General features: G+C 36.3%; 1 protein-coding gene and 2 long non-coding RNA genes across 5 annotated transcripts; 1 reads left to right on the forward strand and 2 right to left on the reverse strand.

Moving 5' to 3' along the window:
* Positions 1-1,140: 1,140 nt before the first annotated feature.
* Positions 1,141-4,872, reverse strand: LOC110891014. Of its 2 annotated transcripts, XR_002564956.2 has the most exons (6): positions 4,390-4,872; positions 3,367-3,429; positions 3,199-3,273; positions 2,601-2,660; positions 2,057-2,267; positions 1,141-1,490 (listed from the first exon to the last, which is right to left on the reverse strand). It is a non-coding gene; the product is annotated as an uncharacterized LOC110891014 (long non-coding RNA). The 2 variants fall into 2 exon arrangements; XR_002564957.2 differs by lacking the exon at positions 3,367-3,429 and having other exon boundaries at positions 4,390-4,870.
* Positions 4,873-7,301: 2,429 nt separating this feature from the next.
* LOC110891015 lies at positions 7,302-11,112 on the reverse strand. 2 transcript variants are annotated; one of them, XR_002564959.2, is made up of 3 exons: positions 9,549-11,112; positions 9,362-9,432; positions 7,302-7,840 (listed from the first exon to the last, which is right to left on the reverse strand). It is a non-coding gene; the product is annotated as an uncharacterized LOC110891015 (long non-coding RNA). The 2 variants fall into 2 exon arrangements; XR_004872794.1 differs by having other exon boundaries at positions 7,302-9,432; positions 9,549-11,111.
* Positions 11,113-18,829: 7,717 nt separating this feature from the next.
* On the forward strand, positions 18,830-20,629 carry LOC110887296 (transcription factor FER-LIKE IRON DEFICIENCY-INDUCED TRANSCRIPTION FACTOR). Its single transcript, XM_022135014.2, has 4 exons — positions 18,830-19,332; positions 19,660-19,845; positions 19,952-20,125; positions 20,281-20,629. Exons 1-4 carry the CDS (start codon positions 18,853-18,855, stop codon positions 20,383-20,385), a joined length of 945 nt encoding a protein of 314 aa, XP_021990706.1. The 5' UTR covers positions 18,830-18,852; the 3' UTR covers positions 20,386-20,629.
* Positions 20,630-24,253: the final 3,624 nt, after the last annotated feature.

A 24,253-nucleotide genomic window follows, 5' to 3' on the forward strand; every position in this document is an offset into this window, starting at 1 on the left:
AGTGGCCGTAGAACTTAAAAGTGTGGCTAAAGGGTACCAACATTTTTTGTTAATATCTAGCATTTCCTCTGTTAAGTGTGGCTAAAGGGTTGCGACGGCCACATGAATTTAATTCAAGTGTGACTGTTTCTATTATATAGCCACACATATTTACAAAAACGTCTGTTTTAGCCACATAAATTAAAGAAAAGTGTGGCAAAAAGGGTTGTAATCAAACATTTTGTCTATTAAATATGGCTAAAAGGTGTCAATGGTTACATGAATTTACTTTATGTGAGGTCCATCCTAACATATAGTCACATGAATTTATTGTAAGTGTGGCTAAAAACTTTTACTAGACACACAAAACACTTTTGGAATTTTAAGTGTGACTATTGTCTAACTTTTAGTCACACATATTTGTTTTTCCCATGACATTTGCTACCGTTTTGCCACACACAAAAAAACAAAGTGATGATGGTGTGGCTGTTGTCTAACATTTGGTCACACATATTTGTTTTTCCCATGACACTTGCTATCATTCCGTCACAAAAATAAAAAACAAAGTAACGAAAGTGTGGCTAATAGTTATGTACAGCCACATTAAATTTTGTAATTTAAGTGTGGCTATTGTCTAGCATTTGGTCACAAATAACTTTCGTTTCCCATGACGTTTGGTATTATTCTGTCACACAACAAAAAACAAAGTAACTATAGCGTGACTAGTGGTTATTTATAGTCACACAAAATTTTGTAATTTTAAGTGTGGCTATTATTTAACCTTTGGTCACACATAATTTTCTTTTCCTATGACGTTTTGTATTATTTTGTCACACAACAAAAAACAAAGTAACAATGGCGTGGCTAGTGGTTATTTATAGTAACACGAAATTTTGTAATTCTAAATGTGGCTATTGTTTAACCTTTGGTCACACATAATTTTCTTTTCCCATGACGCTTGGTATCATTCCGTCACACAGCAAAAAACAAAGTAACTATGTTGTGGCTAATGGTTATTTTGTAGCCACACGAAATTATGTAATTTTAAGTGTGGTTGTTATCTAATCTTTGGTCACACATATGTATTAGGGTTCTATGTGGCCATTTTCGTGTAATTACCCATTTTATTTTTAATTTTTTTGTACAATAAACACGAGATAATTTATAATACAAATGATGTTAGCATTAATAACCATAAATCCATACATAAGTTTTCAATTTGAATACTAACGAAAGACATAAACTTATAAGCAACACCTATCTACAAAAGCTGCAAAGGGAAACAAATGTACACAAAAACTAAGAGCTATTTCAAGGTTGTTTTCTTCAAGTTCGTATCTACTCAATGCAATGACTTGAAAGTGCTGCAAATTTGCATCCATGGGCTAGTGGCTACCTTGTTGTGGTAGTGAGTAAACTTGTAACTGGTGGCCAGTTCTGATGTCTCTTAGCCCATCAATGAAACCATCACCTCCAGTTGTATTTATATATATTGTAGCCATGTCACAAACCTATACATAATGTCAACCGGTTAGTTTCTAGTGTGACTAGGGTCAGGTTCAGCACTTTATATGTCCGGTGAATTACTTCACTCATTTTGAGAGAGGGGGATGCTTGTGCAGTGGCGGAGCTAGACCTTAAAACCAGGGGTATCCCATTTTTTTTACTGTGTATGTTGGGTTAATCTTGATGTTGCGGGTTTTTTACCGGTCAAGTCAGTTGCCCGTTTTGTTGAAATGGGTCACCAAGAATAAGATGGGTCATCGGAGCATGTTTATGGTTCACGGGTTGTGAATTAGTTTGCTGCATGGTTGCTGTTGTGCAAGTGGGAAAGATGACCATTGGAGTGGAGGAAAGAAACATTGGAAGTGTACGTTGGTGATGGGTCTATTATGCATGTGGTTTTACTTTAGTTTTGTTTATTATATATAGGGTAGACTTATTTTGTTCCATTTGTACCCATTCTTCATTCTAAAACAGCAAGTTTCCTTTGTCTGCATATTACACTCATACGTGTGTTGTGTGTGTGATCAAAGGGGCCTGAACCAACAGTGTATCCAAGAAACCAAAAACTTACAACAAAACGCATGGACGAATCTGATCAACGATTTCACTAGCATCAATGAAACGCAGGTTCGAGTGGCTTCAGGGACGAATCGGGACGATGTTTCTGACCTGTTCAGACTTGAGATCGCAGGGAATGACGCTCAAATAGTCATGAATTAACACTACGAACACGAGTTTGAGCCGTAGCCCGTGCTACGGCTGGTTCTATGCTGTCTCCGCCCCTGTGCTTGTGATAAATAGAAAAAACTAAGTGTACCATTAACCTCATCATCATTATCATATAAAGTATAAACAATGCCTCAATAAAACAAATATGCATGGTTGCAATACAATACAATTCATATAAGTTAATTATAGAGAACTCACATCACTTAAATATCAATAAAAGAAAATAAACTTAATATGTAGTTGTTTGGCCCATTTAATTTGATTCATTTATAAATAATTTGTTTAAGTTTTCCCATTTTAGATTAAACATAACCCGAATAGACTCGTTCCTAAGTATATGGATAAGAATTAATATAAGAAATGCAGTGCATCAGCATAAGTAGTACCTTATAGTATTCATCCTCCAGCCCATGTAGAAAAGCTCCAGCAGCAGTTACCGCCTGTAACTGAAAATATAGTTTTGTTTATATTTAAAAGGGTAACTAGGATAAAGACCCGCGCGCGTTGCGTCGCGGGGCTTTTTCAGTTGAACACATAATATGATGCTAACGAACCATAGCAAAAAGCAAACACATATTTATAAATTTCAGTTCGTGCGAACTGTAATCAAGTGAAGGTCAATGAAATGCGCTAGATCAAAAATTATTAATGCTACAAAATCATAACAGACACCAAGCATAAAATTATAAACTGTAGGGTTCTTGCAATTAATTACTAGGGATGAGCTCGGTACCGACCGATACCGAAAATCCCCAAAAGTGGGTACCGGTACCGTACCGGACCGGTACCGAAAATCTCAAAAGTTGGTACCGAATCGGTACCGAAAGTGTACCCGGTTCGGTAAATTCGGTACCGGTACCGGTTCGGTACATAGTGGAAAATCATCTTACAAAGCACAATGCACACAATACAACTCCTATTGCACAACATTGTTGCAAAATAATAGTGTATAAATAATCAATTATTAGCTCTCTATTAACTTACATAGATCATTAGTCAAAAACCACCGGATATCAAATAACTACCAGTTTCTTTATGTCAGAAGAAAGCCAAGAAAGCCTGCCAATTCAAAATGAAAAAAATAATAATAAGAATAAATAAACAAAGAAGGAAAAGGCAACAGTTATGAAGGAGTTGGAAACAACAGAATACCTTGGGGATCGCTTCTCAAGAAAGTATTGGACTGTTGATGATAAAGGTTTGAAAAGATCAAGGCTAAACGAGCCCAAACAAAATTTTAGTTTTTTATATATAATATAATAATAATGATGATAACATTGTCGAGATGAACACAAGACGAGCTTTGGCTTGTCAAAGCAATATTGAAGCGAGCTTGAGCCGAGCTCAAGCTTTGGTTTTACTCGCGAGCTGAGCTCGAGCTCAAATAAGTATGCTCGAACCGAGCCGAGCTCGAGCCTACATAAAAACATGACAAGCCGAGCTCGGCCTGGCTGGTTTACACTCCTCAACATCAATTACTGATCAATATACACATTCAGGTTTGTCGAAGATAACTTTTAATGTAAGTACAAGACCAATTACTATTTACTAAGTGTTCAGCAACAATAAGGAGTGCAATGAAGATACACTAATCAATATACCCATTGAACTCTCTCAATAATCGTAAACTATTGTATACTCTTTTTGTTTACTCATTTTGATGATCATTGGGAAACTGTGATGAAATAAGACTTCAAATGCAAGATACCAGTTAATTGATTCCAAGGTTAACAAAGATACACTAATTTCAAACCCCTTTGCTTTAACTACCTTGTTCATATGGTATCAGCATTCAGATAACTCTCTCCCTATACTTTGAATTATAGGAGTTAAGTCAAATTCATTAAGTAAATACATAAAACATACCACACAATATACAAGTAATCTGCAACTAGTAAAGTTCAAATGCCAAAACCATGTTATTCAGAAAGCCATATATTGTACAAGAGAAGAAACTCCAAGCGGAATCACACAATTAACAAATTGCAGTTATACCAAACACAAAACAACTTTATAGTAAACTAGGCATACATAAACTGAAACATTTTGTAAGAACCTACTTCCTACATCACTTAACAACTTTATAGTAAACTAGGCATACATAAATTTCAAAAAAGTGCTTATAACAATATTGATAACATAATATGAGATTTAAAAACTAAAATAGAGTATTACCTGAAACCTTGTTGACCACCCCCCGGCCCTGCCAACCCTAGTTTCATACGCACAATGTCACACTGAACAATCGAAATCGCCTCCTCAAATCAAATCTCTGGTGTTTCCTCCATCTTTCCCGCATCTATTACCCACCATAAACAGCCACCTCCCCTGCACACCCACCTTCACGTTCGACCTTTATTGACATAACCACTGTCTTTCCCAGTTATTAGGTATTAGGGTTCCGGTTTAACGAAAATAGATTCGGAGTACTGTTGGTGGTTGAATATGTAAAAGGAAGATAGGGTTTCTCATTTGAATTATATGATTTAGGATTAGAAGGGATTGAGAGAATAATGAAGATTTAGGATTAGAGGGGATTGAGAGAATAATGGAAACTGGGGGGAAATGAATCTTCGTAAGAGGAGGGAAATGAAAATTTGGAGTACTTTTGCTATGAGGGAAATGAAATTTAGGATGAATGGGATGTGAGCACAGAGACAACAAATAGTTAAGGACTAAAGTTGCAAATAAGCCGAATTACTCCAGGTTCGCTCAAAAAACAAGCACGTTTAGAAAATGTGCCCGAGCTCACTATTTATATAAATCAACTAATATATTAAACTAGTTAAGGCCCCGCCCGCGTTGCGGGGCGATAACCGAGTAATTCTCAATCAGTTAAAAAAAATACTACTATAATTTTGCAATAAAAAAAAACTAAAACGATGATAAGACCGTATTTTTCGGCTCAGGGCAAAATTGTAATTTTTCAGGACTAATGAGTGAGTGCAAGACAGCTGTCGGCATGACTGTAATTTTACACTGGGGGCAAAATTGTAATTTAACCAGGAAAACAACTTAGCAAAATTGTAAATTTAATTTGGAGTAAATTACATTTTTGGCCCCTGTGGTTATATCACTTTTACTATATTAGCCCAAAATAAGAATTTTTAACATATCTGCCCCCATGGTCTCTATAACTAAGCATTTTGGCCCCTAAGTCTAGAGATCATAGGGGTCAAAATGGTTAGTTATAGAGACCATAGGGGCAGATATGTTAAAAATTCTTATTTTGGGCCAATATAGTAAAAGTGATATAACCACATGGGTCAAAAACGTAATTTACTCTTTAATTTGAGGGCAAAATTATAACTTGGCTGTGAGAAAAAAACTATTGGCAAAACTGTAAATTTAAACGGGGAAAAATTGTAATTTTGAACCTACGGCAAAATTGAAATTTTTAGCTGGTAGCAAAAACGTAAATTTATTTTTAAGTCGGATAAAAACATAACTTTGAACTGATGGCAAAATCTTAATTATAATGGGAAAAAAACTAATGGCAAAACTGTAAATTTAAAAGGGTCAAAGTCGTAAGTTTGAACCCAGGGCAAAATTGAATTTTTTATCTGGGAGCAAAAGCGTAAATATATTTTTAAGTGGGGCGAAAAAAATTTAAACTAATGACAAAATCGTAGTTTTAAAGCGGGATAAAATCGTAAATTTGTTGGCCCAATAGGGGAGTGCGAGACAGTTGTCTGGCACTATTCTCACCACCGCCCATTTCACCCAATAGGTGAAAGGCATTATTGCCGCCCATAGAATTTGTATATGTTGAAAATATATATTTAAATTTCACTATTCAAATATATTTAAATAATAGAGTAAACTTCCGTTTTGATCCTTATGGTTTGGTCAATTTAATGGTTTTGCCCAAACTAAACTATATATAAAATATTAATTATATTTAATATAAATTGATTAATAAATATTAAACAAGTTGAGATCGAGCTTGAAAAACTATCTACAAGTCGAGCTCGAGCTTTAAAAACAAATCTCGAATCTAGCCTTCATAAGTTAAACAAGCTTGAGCTCGAGCCTAGTCGAGCTCTACTCAGCTTTTCTGTGCCCCTACTAGTTGTCATACATTTTTTTGTTATTGTGATACAGTCCATTAAAACATATATGATCTAGTATTGTCCATTGTGATCAATCAAAGCCCAATAAGATCCATTAAGTGACGAATATGATCTACTATTATCCATTGTGATCCATCAGATGACGAATATGATCTACTCTTGTTCATTGTGATCCATTAAAATCCAATAAGAACCATTAAACGACATACATGATCTATTATTCTCCATTACGATCCATTAAAGCCTAGAAAGATCCGTTGAACGACAAATATGATCTACTATTCTCTATAGTGATCCATTAAATCCAAGTAACATCTATTAAACAACAAATATGATCTACTATTGTTTATTCTGATTCATTAAGGCCCAATATGGCCCAATAAGACATACATGATCTACTATTGTCCATTGCGATCCAATAAGGCCCAATATGCCCCATTAAGACATGTACTATCTAGTATTATCCATTATGATCCAATAAGGCCCATTAAGACACATATGGTCCATTAAGGCCTAATATGGTCCATTAAGACATGTTATCTACTATATCCCTGTTATAATCCATTAAGGCCGAATATGATCCATTAAGATGTATATGATGTACTATTACCCATTGTGATTAATTAAGTCCCAATATGGTCCATTAAGACATATGTTATCTATTATTACCTATTGTGATCCATAAGGTCCAATATGGCCCATTAAGCCGTATATTATTATCTATTGGGATCAATTAAGGCCCAATTTGGTTCATTAAGACATATATAACCTGTTATTGTCAATTATGATCCATTAAGGCCCAATGTGGCCCGTTAAACGAAAACACAACTCCCACTCTACATATGTTCTAAGAACAAATTTTAAAGAACTTAAATAGTATCTAATTGGAACACTTTGACGTGTTCAAAATACAAGTCCCACTCTATCATTGGAACAACTATTGTAAGAAAAAAATACAAGGCAAGTATACAAATCAGTAACTCACAAACCCAAGTCCACACTTCCACCAAAGACTTTTGACATCATTTGACTTTTGCCTCTTTTAATAACTTTCATGCTAGAAACATTCAATTTCACTTTAAATGCATATTACAACTGTTTTCAGATATCAATGTGAAGTGTATTCCCATATTGATCTGCTCCAAGATGTTGACTCTAAATATCAAGGGCATTTGACTTTATATTCTTTTGACTTTATCCAACATTTGACTTTTGAATATAACTCCCAATATATGATAACAAATTTAAGATCTTCGTAATTCATAACCCATATATTGACTTTCGCCTGCATACATCACCATGTTGAGCATTCCATGTATCGTTGAACTTTAATAATTGGTTAGTTAGCCTCGTTTTCATGATTTGCTAGATTTCTCCATTCCAAGAAGAAAGGCATTTTCAGGACACGTTGAGGTGCTCCTGGTCACATGGCACTACCATATATGTTTGTATACTCTGTTTCGCTCATTTCGACAAACCTCTTTTTTTTTTGTAATTTGGGTCGGCATAGCTCTTCTCAAGAAGACGTCTTCATTAGGTGACACATTTGAATGCTGTTGATAATACATTAAATCATAAGTACAAACTTATAAGAATATGCGTACTAAAATACTGTTTTATATGCCTTCCTTCTGGCCGGGGTGCAAATGAGACGAGCCCGACTAAGCTCAAGCTCGAGCTCGTTTAACTTATGAGAGCTCGAGCTCGGCTCATTTTCTATTTGTTTGTTAATTTATATAAATTATAGTTATTATTTTATATATAATTTAGTTATTTTTTCATAATTTTCTTAGTATTATTATTTAAATATATATTTCATACAGTAATAAAATCTTATATAAACAATAGGCTCGCGAGCCAGCTCAAGCTCGATAAGCAAAGCTCGGGCTCGTTTAGTAGTTTACTAAACCAGCTTGTTTTTTAGGCTTGGGCTCGGACTCAAGCTCGTTTAAGCTTGGCGCGTTCAAGCTTTTTTCTAGCCGAGCTTGAGTAGCTCGCGAGGTGCTCGGCTCGTTTGCACCCCTAGAGTTCCGGGTACAAACTTAATAATGGGACCTCAATGTGTCCTCAACTGCAATAATTCTAGCAAGCTGAATATAATGTCAGTAGAGGTTTAACCATAAAATATATATGCAGTCATGATTATAGAATACAAACCAGCAAGGCCAACCCAAGCAATTTGGGACCAGAGCGAATACTACATAACTACCGAATATATGGGCATATATATTTGATCTTTTCGACCATCTACACCACTACACTACCTGGTACCTATCCATTACAGCCTTGGTCCATGGCAAGAATCAAGGTGTGGTTAATGGTGGTCCTATAGAGCTCGTGTTGTACTTTACTATGCTCTACACTTTTGTTGGACACACAGTCACAGTGTTCGTCAATCCCTCCCTAATTTACTCATATTGATTATGCTTAGATGTTTATTGCAGTGAAATAATGTACGCGATGTGGACCAACCGAACAGGAAATGTAAAAACATATATCTGTTTGCTACGTTATATCTATTCACATTGACACTCCCATGAGCTGCTGCAATGTATTGGGCCTTTGAGCTAGGGATGTAAACGAGTCGGGTCGAGCCCGAGCTCGACTGGCCTCGAACTCGGCTCGTCATGTTTTTCTGAAGCTCATGCTCGGCTCGCGAGTAAAACCAAAAGCTCGAGCTCGGCTCGAGCTATTTTGAGAACAACTTCAAACGAGCTAAAGATCGGCTCGAGTTCAGCTCGCTAATGTTATCATCATTATTATTATAATATTATATATAGAAAAATAAAATTTTGTTTGGGCTCGTTTAGGCTCGCTAGCCGAATTTACCGAACCGAAATATTTTCAGTACCGATTCGGTACCAACTTTTGATGTTTTCGGTACCGTTTTTACCTTCAAATGTCGGTACCAAACCGTACCGTACCGGGTTTTTTTTGGTACCGGTACCCGTTTTTGGACATTTTCGGTACCAACCGTTGCTACCGAGCTCATCCCTAGACTGGTTACCCAACCCACTTTGCTTAAGAAAAGCAAAGACAAACATTCGTTGCTAAAATGGAGAAGGAGCACTAACAAAAAAACACTTCCGTTGTTCTTCCCGATTCTAGTTACCAACTTTCCATCACTCCAAGTACCTCCTCCACCCTGTTAACCACAAGTCTTTAAATAAGAAACATAAAGAGTCTAGTAATAGTGTTCTAACTTTTGCAATAATATGTTATGCAACAAAAATAATGCAATAACGAATAATGAATTGTAACCTCGCCAAAACAAAAGTCGCTTTCTGATTGTAGTATTTTTCTGATCACCAAAGCACCAATATCACGCCCATGTTTCTCTATGGGTTCCCTCTTTCCATCAAAGTAACATCATCGCCAAATTCTGCAAGTACAATAGACGCAAACAAATCCGCGGGGCCGCTGCCCACAACTGCAAGTTTTGGCCTTTTAGTAATGGGAAATTCATGCATATACCAAACTTAGATTATGGAAACATTGTCACAACAACTTAGGCCCTATACAAAATCAACCGTGAAATAAGCAGATGATCAAGTTGGACATTTTTCGGGCATTAAACTTCTTATTCTAAGAGAAGATTGTACATTTAATTACTATTTTCAGTTCCGAATGCTAGACATAATAATTAAACAATCCAAGTATTATGAATTATGTTGAGATCGCACTAATGGTGAGCATAAAGTCAAGAATCACCAAATTAAACTGTTTTAGACGAGTCAGTCTTTGTTCCAACTTGTTTCTTATTAATGTGCACTTGAAAACATTGACAGACTAACTGGTAAGCAATTGGTCTTTCCCCACTGGTGGTTGTACCAGCACCATAAAGTCAACGCTTCTTCCTTTTGGGGTTCACCATGGGAGACCTCTCCTAACAATGTATGAATCTGACAACTTGAGGATGTAATTGGTGACCCTTTGCAGAAAAGTGTATGCTTCTAGAAACATTAGTTGAGATGATCATCTCGATGACTTTTCTTCAGCAGCAAACTATTTCCTGTGCTGAAATTTAACATTCTAATCTAATTAGTTATCAACTACTTGTAAATAATAACATATACCTGTGCTGAAATTTATTCAGCAGAAAACTGTTTCCCAATAGCTGGACAATCAAGCTTCACATTCCCATTCCCATTCTCATCGCGCACAGCTGAATACAAATTGCTGAATCCGACTTCGCTGTAGCAGCGATTTCCATCAATTTCAGTATAAAAAAATCCAAACTTTCAAGATTCAAACAATCGAACACCTTAATTCTTTGTTTAAACATTAATCGATGATATTCAAGCTGGATACACTGCGAATCGGTCGAAATAAGGATGAACTTAAACATAAGAAAGTCAGAAGGTTGGATTTTGATGAATAATTTCGGAATTTAGGGTTTTTTTTGTTGAGATTTGAGGTAAAGAAATTGAATTAGGGTTACAAATTTAGATGAGAAAGTGAATTTGAAAAGAAGAGCAGAGACCGTGTGGCTGAAAATTGGGGTGTGGCTGAAAATTGGAGGACATGAGAAGAGCATCTTCATGATGTAACTGGTTGCAGTCCTCAGGGGCGCAGCCCAGTGGCTAAAGTGGGGGAAATGTTTGCTTCCATACTGCGGCGGTTCGATTCCGGACTACTCTGCTTTACCCACTTGGGTTAGCCCTTGCCCTCTCGCCTCTAAACGTTAGTCTCTGACGCGGGAGGTCGCTGCAAAAACAGCCGAGGGGGACGCCCCCCACATCACCGGGACAGTGGTGGCGGGCCGGCTAACGTGACCGGTCTTCACGTTTTGCTTCCATGTAACTGGTTGCAGACGAAGGTACTGGAGCGGAAGGATGGGCAAAATGGTCACATAAAGTATTTTTAATTAAAGCGTGATGGTAGACAACTTATGGTCACATTTTTTTGTTTTGCGGTCACTATCGATAACAGCCACACATAAAAAACTTATAAGTGGCTAGTAAATAATACTCTTTGGTCACATAATTAAAAACCTAACGTGGCATTTAGTAACATTTGACCACATTTTTCTATTGTGGCTAGTAATTGCCACATTTGTTATTAAAAGTGTGACCAAACGTTTCTAAAAGATGTTTTTCCGTCACATGAACTATAAAATTAAACAAATATTGTGGCAATAGGTCATATTTGGACACACTTTTTGAGGTGTGGCTAGAATGGCAAGTAAATGTCACATTTTTTTAAAAAGTGTGGCTAAATGTTTTGAGTTATTATACAATAGTCACATTAATAATAAAATGTGTGGCTAAAAGTAGGCTAGAAGGTTTTGAAATGTCATTAATTACCTTTAGCCACACATTTATTTGAAAGTGTGGCATGATGGTTTTTGAAAAAGTGTGGCCATAGGTCATATTTGGCGTAGTGGCACTAAAGTAGCCGACGCTGTAACTGAGTATATACTGGCAATTAGACCTGTACATGTTCCATCGCGGGTAATATTCTAAACGGTGAATAGATTAGTCCAAGTGTTATGTGCGTTAAGTTGTTAACCATATAAAAGCATATGTTTTGACGTATTCAATTTTACTCAATAACATTGCGAATTTGCGATTGGATCAAAATTTTCTAAAGCATAATGTACAAAGCATAAAACATGTATAAAGGGAGAACTGACCCGAGTAATCAAAAGACACAATCACGTAAATGATTGAAATTTAGCTTGTAGCATTTTGTGACATGGATGAAACATAGAGTAACTCCAATTTATACCATTAAATAATACGTATTGTTTGGTGGGCTTCAAAGGTATTAAGAAGGTGGCGTTCCATGGGGTCATGTATGTTGCCGTTTGGAGCATTTGGCGGGCTAGGAATCAATGTATCTTCTCGGATAAAAAGCTAAAGGTCATGGAGGTTATCGCGGAGATTAAAAGTTTAAGTTTTCTTTGGTTTAGGTGTAGATACAATAAGGGTTCTATAGATTGGAACTCATGGTGTAAATTTGACGTGATGTAAGTTGCCCGTGCCTATGTCTCTTACTTGGAGACATGGGGCGGTTTGGTGGTTTTTTATAAAGTTTACCTTTCAAAAAAAATAAAATAAAATAATACGTATTGTATTTGACCCGACTCAAATTGGAACTAAATTTACGTCGGAACATAGAACTGGACACGTACATAAACATATTATATTTTACCTCACTTGTTTCCAAAAAAAGTTTACTTCGAAACATATATAAACACAAATTTATACCGCTATGTTTTAAGTTAAAGAATGAAAGAGGAAAATGCAAATAAAGACTTTCTTAATATAATTTTTAATTTCATAAAATTATTTCAAAAGACTAATCCATTTTTATTTTATCAACACAGGCTTCCCTGAACCTACATCTTATGGTTTTATCCTGTGACACGTTAGGCATATGAAGTAATATATTTTCTTTTGTCGTTACTCCTTTACCACAATTTATCTGTACGTGGATACATTATTATATTATATTACTCACGAACATAATGGTCTTATCGCGTGACACGTTAAGCATATGAAGTGACATATTTTCTTTGTCATTACTCGTTTACCACAATTTATCCGTACCCGGATACATTATTATACTGACAAACATAATGGTCTTATCGCGAGACACGTTAAGCATATGAAGTAACATATTTTCTTTGTCATTACTCGTTTACCACAATTTATCCGTACGTGAATACATTATTATATTGTATTACTGACAAATATATTTTATTTATATTCAGAATTTTTTTACAAGATCGAGTTTCATATTAATTATTATAAAATTTTTCTATCGATATCTTTATCTCAATACATCGTTATTGCAAATATAAACCAATACAATTTCTATAGATAGTATCAATAAATCAATAATCAAACATTATACTGCTATTAGACATATAAACAATATTGTTTGTAGGTTCGTTTTTTACTGAGTTCAAGATAAGATTCCTCTTCCACTCTTGGTTTCACCTGAATTCCTTAGCCAATGGAACAGTCTAGAAATTAATTAAAAAAATTATAAGCTTATTCTTTTAACTTTCCAGTTTCCACACCAAAATCTTAACAAACGGTAAGATCACAAACAGTGGTTGCATGGTGATGATGTGGAAGCTTCTTTATGTCGGGAACATCGTCTCGTGGTGTGGTGGTAAGTGCGAGTGATTCTTTACTGGCGAGAGACTCTTGATTGGTGAGTGTAGTTTGGATTTGTTCTAATTGGTTGATGTTTATTTATTTATTTATTTTTTTAAAACACTACTTTCACGCGTCTCCACCCTGTTTTTTTTTTTTTTTTTTTTTTTTTTTTTTACCACGTCTCCTGCTAACGTGGCTGCCATATAACGCTTCATCCCCTTTCACACCGTAACAGTTTAACTAATATTATTGCACATATGTTTTTGATTAATTAATAGAAGTAACCCAGAAGCTTGAATTTTCAATCTCATCTTATACTTCTCACATGCATGCAAGATAATATTAAGTTTTTGGATCCGTTGTATCAGTGAGAGCGTCCTTTTATATATATAGATATAGATAAATTTAAGCTTAATTTCTTTATATTCTTTTATCTCTAGCTATCTATAGTTCTATTATAAATGAGATTTATTAGATGTATGTTTGTGAAATTTATTAGGTATGTGTGTGATGAAGCAATGGTTAATCTGGGGATTAGTTCACGGGTCGAGCTTCGTCAAGTAGGGTTAATCCCTTCTTTCCACGATCGATGGCCGGGTCGTCCTTTAATCCGTCTTCTGCACAAGGAAACACACCATGACTCGTAACAAGGAGAATGGAGTGGGGGTTGCTCCTTGTTACCACTCTCCGGCGTGAGAATAAGTATTTGCTTGTGGGCAAGATAAGTATTTAAGTAGTATGTGTGAGAGAGTGGATTAGCGTTACCTCAAACCTGGTTCGGGATGAGTATTTTATAGCCGAAGAGCGAAGGAGAAGGGCCCAAAGGGCCGCTAGGTGGGCCTAGGACCTGACTGACAACGCGTATACGTCTTTTTGTAGGTATGTTAGGAGCGCAGGTCACGGAAGCGTTGGGCGCATCCGGATGTGTTGCCACGTCCTGTTGGTGTTGTCAGTCTGTCTACCAGCTTTTATGCATGTGGCCTGGGCAGCTGCGCATTGTGCGGTCAGCTGACCGCTGCTGTCAGCGCCCGGGCAGACCACTTGCTGGTTTGGTCCCTGAAGTCAAAGTGTCAGTTCCACTTGTCTTTGACAATAGGATGCGATTTGGACCGCATCAGTACATGAGGTAACCGCAGTGATTACCACAAGCCTTGTGGACGAAAACATCCATTTTCATACACAAGGTGAGTCTTCTCATCTTTCCTTAAGTGGGAAAGTAAACCGCGTTCAGGTGAGCCCTTGTCGGTAGGGGCAGAGAACCGGGTGATGGTCACTCGCACCCAAGCCTGATGTGAGATTTGGAACGATACCCCTTTAGTGTGTTTGTTTAGTTCTAATTTGTTATATGCAATATAAAATTATATTATTTAACATCATACATATATAGTTAAAGAGTCTTAACAAAGGTTTGTATGCTAATAAAACTATCTCACATAATGTTGTTTACGCTTTTCATTATTTTGAGAATATAATACAATGATTTATAAAATCGTGAATATATTATTATGACGTGTTTATTTTTATCTATGTTTTGATAATAGTTTTGTTCAAAATTGAACAGATGAAATATAATTGTTTTTTTTTTTGTTTTTTTTATCGTGACGAACCGAACCGACATCACCAGGTAGGGTCATAAATGAACCGAGCTGAACTGAATTAGGGTGGGACAGGGCTTGGCTCGTCAAAAGCTCGAGCTGGATCGTTTATTCAATAAGAAGTTTATGTTTTTTTTGTATTTTTTTAAACATAATGATGTATATTAAACCAAGAAGCAATAAATAAAATATTATTTCCGCTAATAGAATAGTAATTTTGGACAAGCTATAAAAACGAAACATAGAAGAAAAAGGGTTACATTAATCTATATTTTTTTTAAAAATGATATTACTAATTAAAACAATAGCTTAACAATCTATTTATTTAGAGTTATAAATATAGGGGAAGGTTAATGTACACTAGTCCTTAACGTGCGATGTGTATGATAGTAAATTACGCATGTTATAAAACTCAAACCCTAATCACGTATGAACAAAAAACCATAATCACAAATGAACAAAAACCATAATCACGCATGGTGACTATAATCACGCATGTTATATTCATAATTACGCACGTTAAGGACTATTGTATTTTAAACTTTATATATATATATATATATATATATATATATATAGAGAGAGAGAGAGAGAGAGAGAAAGTATAATGTACAAAACGCCTTAACCTACATTAACGTACGCGACCAGATATATAACGTGCGTTATTATTTTTTTTGACCATCTCAACGTGCGTGATTATACTTTCCATGCGTGATTATCACTTCTTATGCGTGATTATCACCAAAAATCTGACCCCATGCGTTATTTTGTGTCCCATGCGTGATTATTGCCTGATCCGACGGGTTACAGCGTCGCGTACGTGAAGTACGATAACGCGTAATGTATGTTAACCGCACTATATATATATATATATATATATATATATATAGGGTGGAGTTCGGCTACAAAGTCCAAATTTCCTAAAAACTGTAAAAAGTCATAAAACACTATAGTTTCAGTTATAAAACACACCTAAAACTCACAGGTAATAGAGTAAATATTAATAAAACAACATATTCAAACTCTAACAGTCCATAAAAAACTTAACACACCATTGTAAAACTATGAATATAATACAAAACATGCTAATCAATATAGTATAATTAGACTTGTTAGCCTAATTATACTATACACACACTACAAGAAACGCGCACCTTAGCGGCGCCAGGTGTCGCCGCTACAAGCACTGTTTGTCGCCGCTATTGGTATTAGCGGCGACATGTCGCCTCTAAAGGGTCGCCGGTATAGATCGGCCGGTATTGCCCGTTTTGTCGCCACTAATTACACCCTCGCTGCTATTGCTTTTAGACTTTTAGCGACGACATGTCGTCGCTAAAAGGTCGCCGAAGTTGGTCGGTAATGGTTAAGGATCAATAGCGGCGACATATGTCGCCGCTAAAAGTCAATTTTTTTTTTTGCACAGCAGCTGAATACAGCTACATACAGCCTGTTTCGGGCCGAAAAACAAAATCTGCCAAATTACAAACAACGCAAACAAACGCCATAAACATATACTAAAAGTATTATAATTACAAACAACGTTTAAGTCCTACATTATCATCCTACAACGTTTAAGTTCTACATTATCATCCTACATTAAAAATAACAAGTCACTCGTCGAAATCATCCTCATCTTCGTTATCGAATAAGTTATCAGAATCATAGTCGTTTGCCTTTTCTTTTCGTTTTGAACAAGATAGTTGTCAAGTTGATTCAGAAAGGCCGCGGGGTTTGGAAGAAGCTGTTAACAAATTCCTACAATAATAAATATCAAAACGTATATAGCATATTAATTAACGCCACCAACATATATTTAACAAGGAAACATGCGTTCGTTTATCATTTTATAAATTACGTAGTTTACCTCAGAAAAGGGTTCTTGAGTTTGAGGTTGCGAAGCCGACAAGTTCGAGGGCGTGTTTGAAGAAGGTTTATGCCCCATCCCTTGGTACCATCCTCGCCGCTCTCCCAACGCTTCCTGATACGGGCCAATTGGAGGACCATCACCGCTCCATTCGTTTGTGGCCTGCTGTAAATTCCGCTGTATTTTACGAAGATGATTAAATACATATATATATATGTATATATAAATATATATATATTTATTTGTTATAGAAAATTATACTTAAAAGAAATACTTACGTAATTTTGTTCAGCAACTGGGTCAACCCAATTCCCCTGTTTATCCGTGTGGCTTTTAGCGTACGCAGGTACCCAATCTATATCTTGTTTAACAATAAACTTAGATTAGACATTAAATAAACAAAAGCTTACACACACACACATACATAAAACATTACATTTTTATAGGCGGTGCTATGGTATGACGCTGTCCCCCCGCGAAACGTGAATAGTTGTTTCCCGCGTACTTTTTTGTTGGCCTCGATTCTTTTAATATATTTTTATTCCAGGAAACCTTCCCTTCGATGTTCTCAACCAGTTATTAGGGTATATCCTCGGGATGGAATGCCCTTGCCCTATCAACATCAATGTAACCTCCCTTACTAAGAAATATTTTTTTAGCATCGTCTTGCGGTCGGAGTATCGCTTCATAAGGACACTCTTAATTCCACCCTTCAATTTTTTCGCTTCTAAATCACCTCCCATACACCTACATACATACATTCATAGACTTACATACACACATACATGCTTACATACACAAATACATAGATTTCCATATACTCATTTTCACCAAAAACACCTACATTATACATTTTCACAAACATTTACTAACATATACACATTTACATACAAACATACATCCTTACATACACATTTACATACCTAAACAAAAAATTATACAATTTCTAAACATTGAAAAAAAATACATATAAAACTAACCGTAATTTCAAGTTTCAAGTAGATGTAGAACGCGGAGATGAGGTGGTGACCGCAGAAGTGATGGTGGTGACCGGAGAAGTGATGGTGGTGATCCGATTTCTCTACCATAAACTCAAAAATACATAAAATTAAAGACTATAACATGTATATAACAAAATAGAGAAGAAATTTAACAAAAAAAAAAAAAACTTAAACTAAGCGATTTGGGGCAAATTTGAGGTTTTCCGTCGGTAGAGGGAAGAAGTTTGGGGGGAAAAGTGAGGAAGGAGGGAGAAATTGCCGTTGTACTGGTCATTATGTCAATTAGGCATTACCGGCGACAAGGTGTCGCCGCTATTGGTCTTAAAGTCGCCGGTATTGAGTTGATCTCCCCCCAGCCGTTAGATTGTGATAAGATTTGAGTGGCTGGGGTTTAATGATGGACACATAGTTTTAGGGGAGACAACTCGTCGCCGCTAATGCCCTAACGATGTCGCTGCTATTGGTTCTTAAATCCCCAACCGTTGGATCAGGGTAAGGATCAATGGCTGGGGTTTGATCTCAGACACCGGGACGCGGATTGACCAATAGCTGCGACATTTGTCCTGTCACAGCTATTGCCGTCGCCGCAAATGGTGTATATTTCTTGTAGTGACATCTCAAATACGAACTTGGACTTATTTATTAAATAAACTTAAATAGCTAAAACACGTTTAACTTTGGTGTATGTCCAAATGTAAGGATAAATGTATGATGAAACAGATGGATAACGGATATATAGATCCTATGATCTTATACTATATTTTCTACTGTACGTCCGTACGTATTATAAGACATATTCCTGCATTATCTCCATCTAATTTCAAGATGTCAATGCATCGATCAGTTCTTAATTTCATAATAACAAAACCTACTGTAGATGCTTTCACCATGATTCTGTTTACCTAACAATCTCTATTATATATACATCTCTGTTAATGCATGTATTTCGTATGTGTTAATTAGTAGTTCACCACCACTACCAAGTTCATAAAAATGGACCCCTCTGAGTACTCATTCAGCCATTTCAATGGTGGCAACTACAACATGTTCCAACCCGATTTCATGCCCGAAACCGACTTCGAAAACCTCATTGGTGCAGTTCATAGCGAGCCTGTAGCAGATCCAATTGAAAGTTTCTGTTTAAACTACGGATACAATCAATATACCAACTCCTATACGGAGCTGCCACCCCTTCCCCCACCGTATAGCCACAATGATGCTGCCGGTGTTGCCTTCGGCGGTTATCAGATGATGGATCCAAACCCGGGTCTGGTTTGGAACCAGGAAGTGGAGGATATGAAGGGTGATAATTCATCCGAGACTGCGACAACTGATAAACCGGAAACCTCAAAGAGAACCGGTGGTGACACGAAGGCTGATCGGGGGAAGACTTTGATTTCCGAGCGGAAGAGGAGAACTGGGATGAAGGAGAAGCTCTACGCGTTGCGTTCTTTAGTACCCAATATAACCAAGGTAAGTATTAAATAGAATATATTAGTTAAGGTTTATCAGAAATATAATTTGTCCATGTATATGTACTGCAATATTAGTTAGGACTTAGGGTTGATAGTAGATATTTTTTTTTGAACGGTAGATTTGGATCACTGACGGACCACTGAGTATCATTGTGCCACCAGTGGAACCACCCGATCATATCCATCTCCACTAGACAATAATGCCTATACACCAATTCAGGAGTAAACCCAACAATAGGTTTATAGTATATATTATCCGTCCAGATATGTATACGCACTGCATTATCATTATGAACGTTACAATTCTTAAATATATCAAATGTAGATGGATAAGGCTTCGATTGTCGGAGATGCAGCACGATACATTCAAGATCTTCAAACACAATCGAGGAATTTAAGGGCTGAGATTGCAACAATTGAAGCAAGTAAAGCACTAGACATGTCATCATCCGAGAATACAACAAAGGCTCATGTTCCAGCCGCATTTCCAACGTTGAAGAAGATATCAAAGGTAATTACAAGGAAAGCAACATTGTGTACTATTGTTTACATATGTAAAAAATTAATCATATGCATGCATCCAACCCTAGTTAAGTGTTTTTTTGTACGAGATTCAGTTTGACATGTTTCAAGTTGAGGAGAAAGGATACTATGTAAGACTCGTTTGCAAGAAAGGACGAGGTGTTGCGGTTTCACTTCATAGAGCACTTGAGTCGATCACAAGCTTTCATGTCCAAAATTCAAATTTATCGACCGTTGATGATGATTTTGTCTTGACATTCGCATTAGATGTAAGTTTAACTTCGTATCTTATAATAAAGTAATTAATTAGCACTATCTCTAAACTGTCCTACACAACTGGTCTCATTGAATACTCTTGAATACCATCAATCTATCAACCTGCCGATCGAATTACTAATTAGCTTTTATGTTTATAAATCTATAGGTTACGGCGTGCGGATTTGAAATAAACATGGCAACTTTGAAACTATGGCTTTCGAGTGCTTTCATCAACGAAGGTTTCGAATTCAACACATTTCCATCGCACTGATCGAATCCATTTGAGGAACGTTGATATGCATGCATTTGTGTGGCATTTATAAACGCTCACAGGCGCATGCATCAGGAGATCGATGTTTATTTGATTATGTTTCGTATTTATGTCTCACTAAAGACATGTACCTTACATTTTGTTTATGGATGATTGGATGTAACTTATTCCGTCTTATGAAAACTACACTATTGGCTTAATTGTAACTCATTTGTCAATTAATTAGTTCGTAAAAAATAGATTAAATTCAGTTCAAACCATTTAGCTTGTACAAGTTTTCTAGCTAAGAAGGAGCCTAATGTTGCGAAAATAATACATTATAAGCCTCAGTGGTTGTAAAAGAGTAAACTACATTTTTGTCCATGTATGCTCCGGTTAACAGGTTCAGTCTACCTCTAACACCTTTCGCTCCTTACCTTTGCCATTTGAACAGAATCCATCCCTAGCTTCCGCTACACCCCCCCCTCCCCCCCCCCCCACCCACACACGCGCCCCTCACGTGGGGGTATATTTGTCCTTTTGAGCCTTAAATTAAAATCAGACTAAAATAGAAACAAATATATAAATACTTAAATAATCCCAAACAACCCCGTCATGCCGCAGTCATCTTCATTCCAACATCTTCTTCAACCACCCCTCCACAACGCCATTGCTCGTTTTCACTAAAGCTCACCCAGCAAAATCATCGACTGTTAACTAGTCTAAATCGAAGGTGTCAGATAGCACGTGAAGAGAAACGAACCGGTGAGGGACTAGCGGGGAAAAGCAATGATGGTGTATGGAGATGCGACAAACATGGGGTGCGGTAAGGTGGTCCAATTTGATGGGGGAGGAAACGATGATGGTGTAATGCTATACAAATTTGACTTATGCTATAAAGGTGGTGGTTTGGTTGGATTGTTAGAGGTTGTTCCAGTTGTCCTTTGTGGTATAGAAAACGCCAAAAGTCGGTATCGAATTGATTTTGAAAATCTTTTAGTTTAGGAAATTCGGTACTGCTACCCGACACCATTTGCTCATCCCTGATCACGGGTACCATACGAACAACAACGGTATCGTGCAACTTTTTTGTTGATTTTCTTCAACTTTTAATGATTTCTTTTTTTTTATTTGAGTAATTTTCCCCCTCACTTCTATCCACTAGGTTATAACTTGGAAACTTTCCTAGTATGAAAAATTAATTTGTATTAATCATAAGTGTTTAACAAAAGATCCTTTATATAACCTACAATATTACCAGCTTCATTTTATGAATCGGGTCATAAAATAAATCTTTATTGTTATTTTCAGTAGTCATACTATACCTACATCAAATTGGATCTTTTGACACTTAATACACGACTCGTATATATATATATATATATATATATATATATATATATATATATATATATATATATATATATATATATATATATATATATATATATATATATATATATATACAAGTTGTGTACGCTTTGTTGGGTGAGGTATACGTATGTCGGTATGTGTGTTGTGTAGTTATTTGGTAAAAAACAATTTGGGTCCTCTACTGTTTTCAGAAGGACCGCAGTCAAGGAAATAAAGGAGGAAAAAAGGGCCTAAAGGAAACAAACCCACGGTTAAGACATACACATCAAGACAACCAACCAGTTTACCAGCACCTATATTACCTTATAAGCTCAATATCAATTCTATACGTACACTAAAAAAAGAGTAAAAAGTAAAAGTAAAAGAAGGAATCATGGGTTGACACGTGGCGTGAAGTACTATTCCTAAGATTGTATAATTAAAATAACAACAAATATATAGATACTTAAATAATCCCAAACAACCTTGTCATGCCCTAGTCATCTTCATTCAAACATCTTCTTCAACCACCCCTCCACAACGCCATTGCTCGTTTTCACTAAAGCTCACCTAGCAAAATCATCTACTGTTAACCAGTCTTAATCGACGGGGAAAAGCAATGATGGTGTATGGAGATGCAACAAACATGGGGTGCGGCAAGGTGGTCCAATTTGATGGGGGAGGAAACGATGATGGTGTAATGCTACACAAATTCGACTTATGCTATAACGGTGGTGGTTTGGTTGGATTGTTAGAGGTTGTTCCGGTTGTCCTTTGTCGTCCTTTTTGCCGGACCAATTTCATCTCAACACTTACAGGTTTTTCACCGGTCTAACACGTCAACTACTTCTTTTCATCAAATCTTGCTTGAACTCAAGTCTGTGTTTTCGATCTAGGTTTTCCGGAAGGAAAAGTGGAGACCAGCCGAGGGAAGATGGGTTTGATTTGCAAAATTTAGAACGACACGTAAAGCGAATTGTAAAAACGTTGAATCACACACCTATGTTGCACCGTGTTAAATCGCAAAATTTAGAACGAAACGTAAAACGGAATTTTACGAAAGATGGAAAGTATATGAGATCAAAGTTGAAAGTAAAAAAAGTTGTGAATTTAAATTGCAAAACTTAGGATTAAAACTAAAAAAAAATCTTATTTCTGAGTTAAAAATTACAAAAGATGAAAACTTGTAAGTTAATGCTATGTATATGTAAAAACCACCCTAAGCATAAGTAACAACACCATTATGCATTGAAAGCTTGTAAATTAATGCTATGTATATGTAAAAAAAGTAAAATACAAAAAAATGTTATAAACATATAAATGTTATCTTTTCTAAACTTTTTGAAAAAAAAAGTAAAAGAATAAAAATAAAAGACAGTTCAAACTGAGCAACACCAACTCTGCGACACTGTCTGACGACAGTGCAGTTGTCAGGTGACACACATTGTTGGCGACACTCACAATTTCGACGGCGCTCTCCATTTACTGGTGACACTCATAATTCTTTTGAACAATGGCAAAAGTTATCACTTTTACCTCAACTTAATGAGCATATCGAAACTCCCACAATTTTGCTTTCACTTTTTCTCCGACAAATTATGGCTACTGGAAGACTAATATGAGTAAAAATGCACATGTTTTTAGTACCAAAGGTAAACCCACTTTTTTATTTGTTTTTTTATAAATAAATTTGAAATAGATTATTTTGGTTTATTTTTGTTTTTCAGGACAGAACGAACCAAAATCGAATAAAGGAAGCAAAACTAGGCAAAAAACAGAAGAACTCATGAAAAATGATCTAGACATGACCCATGCCCCTTGGGCACGCCCCGTGTATCGACCACAAAACAACAAAACAAGATTCTTGAAGATTGCGAAGATCAAGTGGGGTCCACAAAGTTAACCACAGGCCGTGCCCTGAAGTCATGCCCCATGCCTGGCTAATAATAATCTGTCGGGTAAAGATTACCAGACACGACCGTGCTCCGTGCTCGCAAGGCATGCCCCGTGTCTGGCCTCCTAGCAACCTATAAATAAAGGCTCAAAGCTACCATTTTCACTTGCTCAATTCTTTCCTCTTCTCCATAACACACTTCTCTTCTACCCACTATCTCTAATCATTGTAATCACTAAGTATTACTCAAAAATCATTAATGTAATCAACCTTTTAATGATTAATACAATCTAAGTTTGATGAATACTATCCACGTGATCATTTTTGGCTAAGGTTCTTGTGGGTGTTTGGGGGAAACAAACCCCTTGATGGAGAGTTAACTAAAGAAATCTATGTACTAACAAGAGGTGATATTTTTTTGTGTGTTAATGACTTTAGGTAAGAAAATTCTTATTGAAAGTGAGTGAACATTCGTGTAGCTGCTAACACGGGGCATGTAATCTTTCGACTTGACCTTTAGAAACTAGCCAACTATCTTGTGTCTGCTAACGCGGGACATTCATGTTTTCTATGTCTATGTAGAGTCAAAACATATGATGCCTCAAAAGGGGCTTAAAGGTTTTGGTATGTGACTTTGGGTTG

This window comes from Helianthus annuus, chromosome 11 (assembly GCF_002127325.2).
Source record: "Helianthus annuus cultivar XRQ/B chromosome 11, HanXRQr2.0-SUNRISE, whole genome shotgun sequence".
Taxonomy (NCBI): Eukaryota; Viridiplantae; Streptophyta; class Magnoliopsida; order Asterales; family Asteraceae; genus Helianthus; species Helianthus annuus.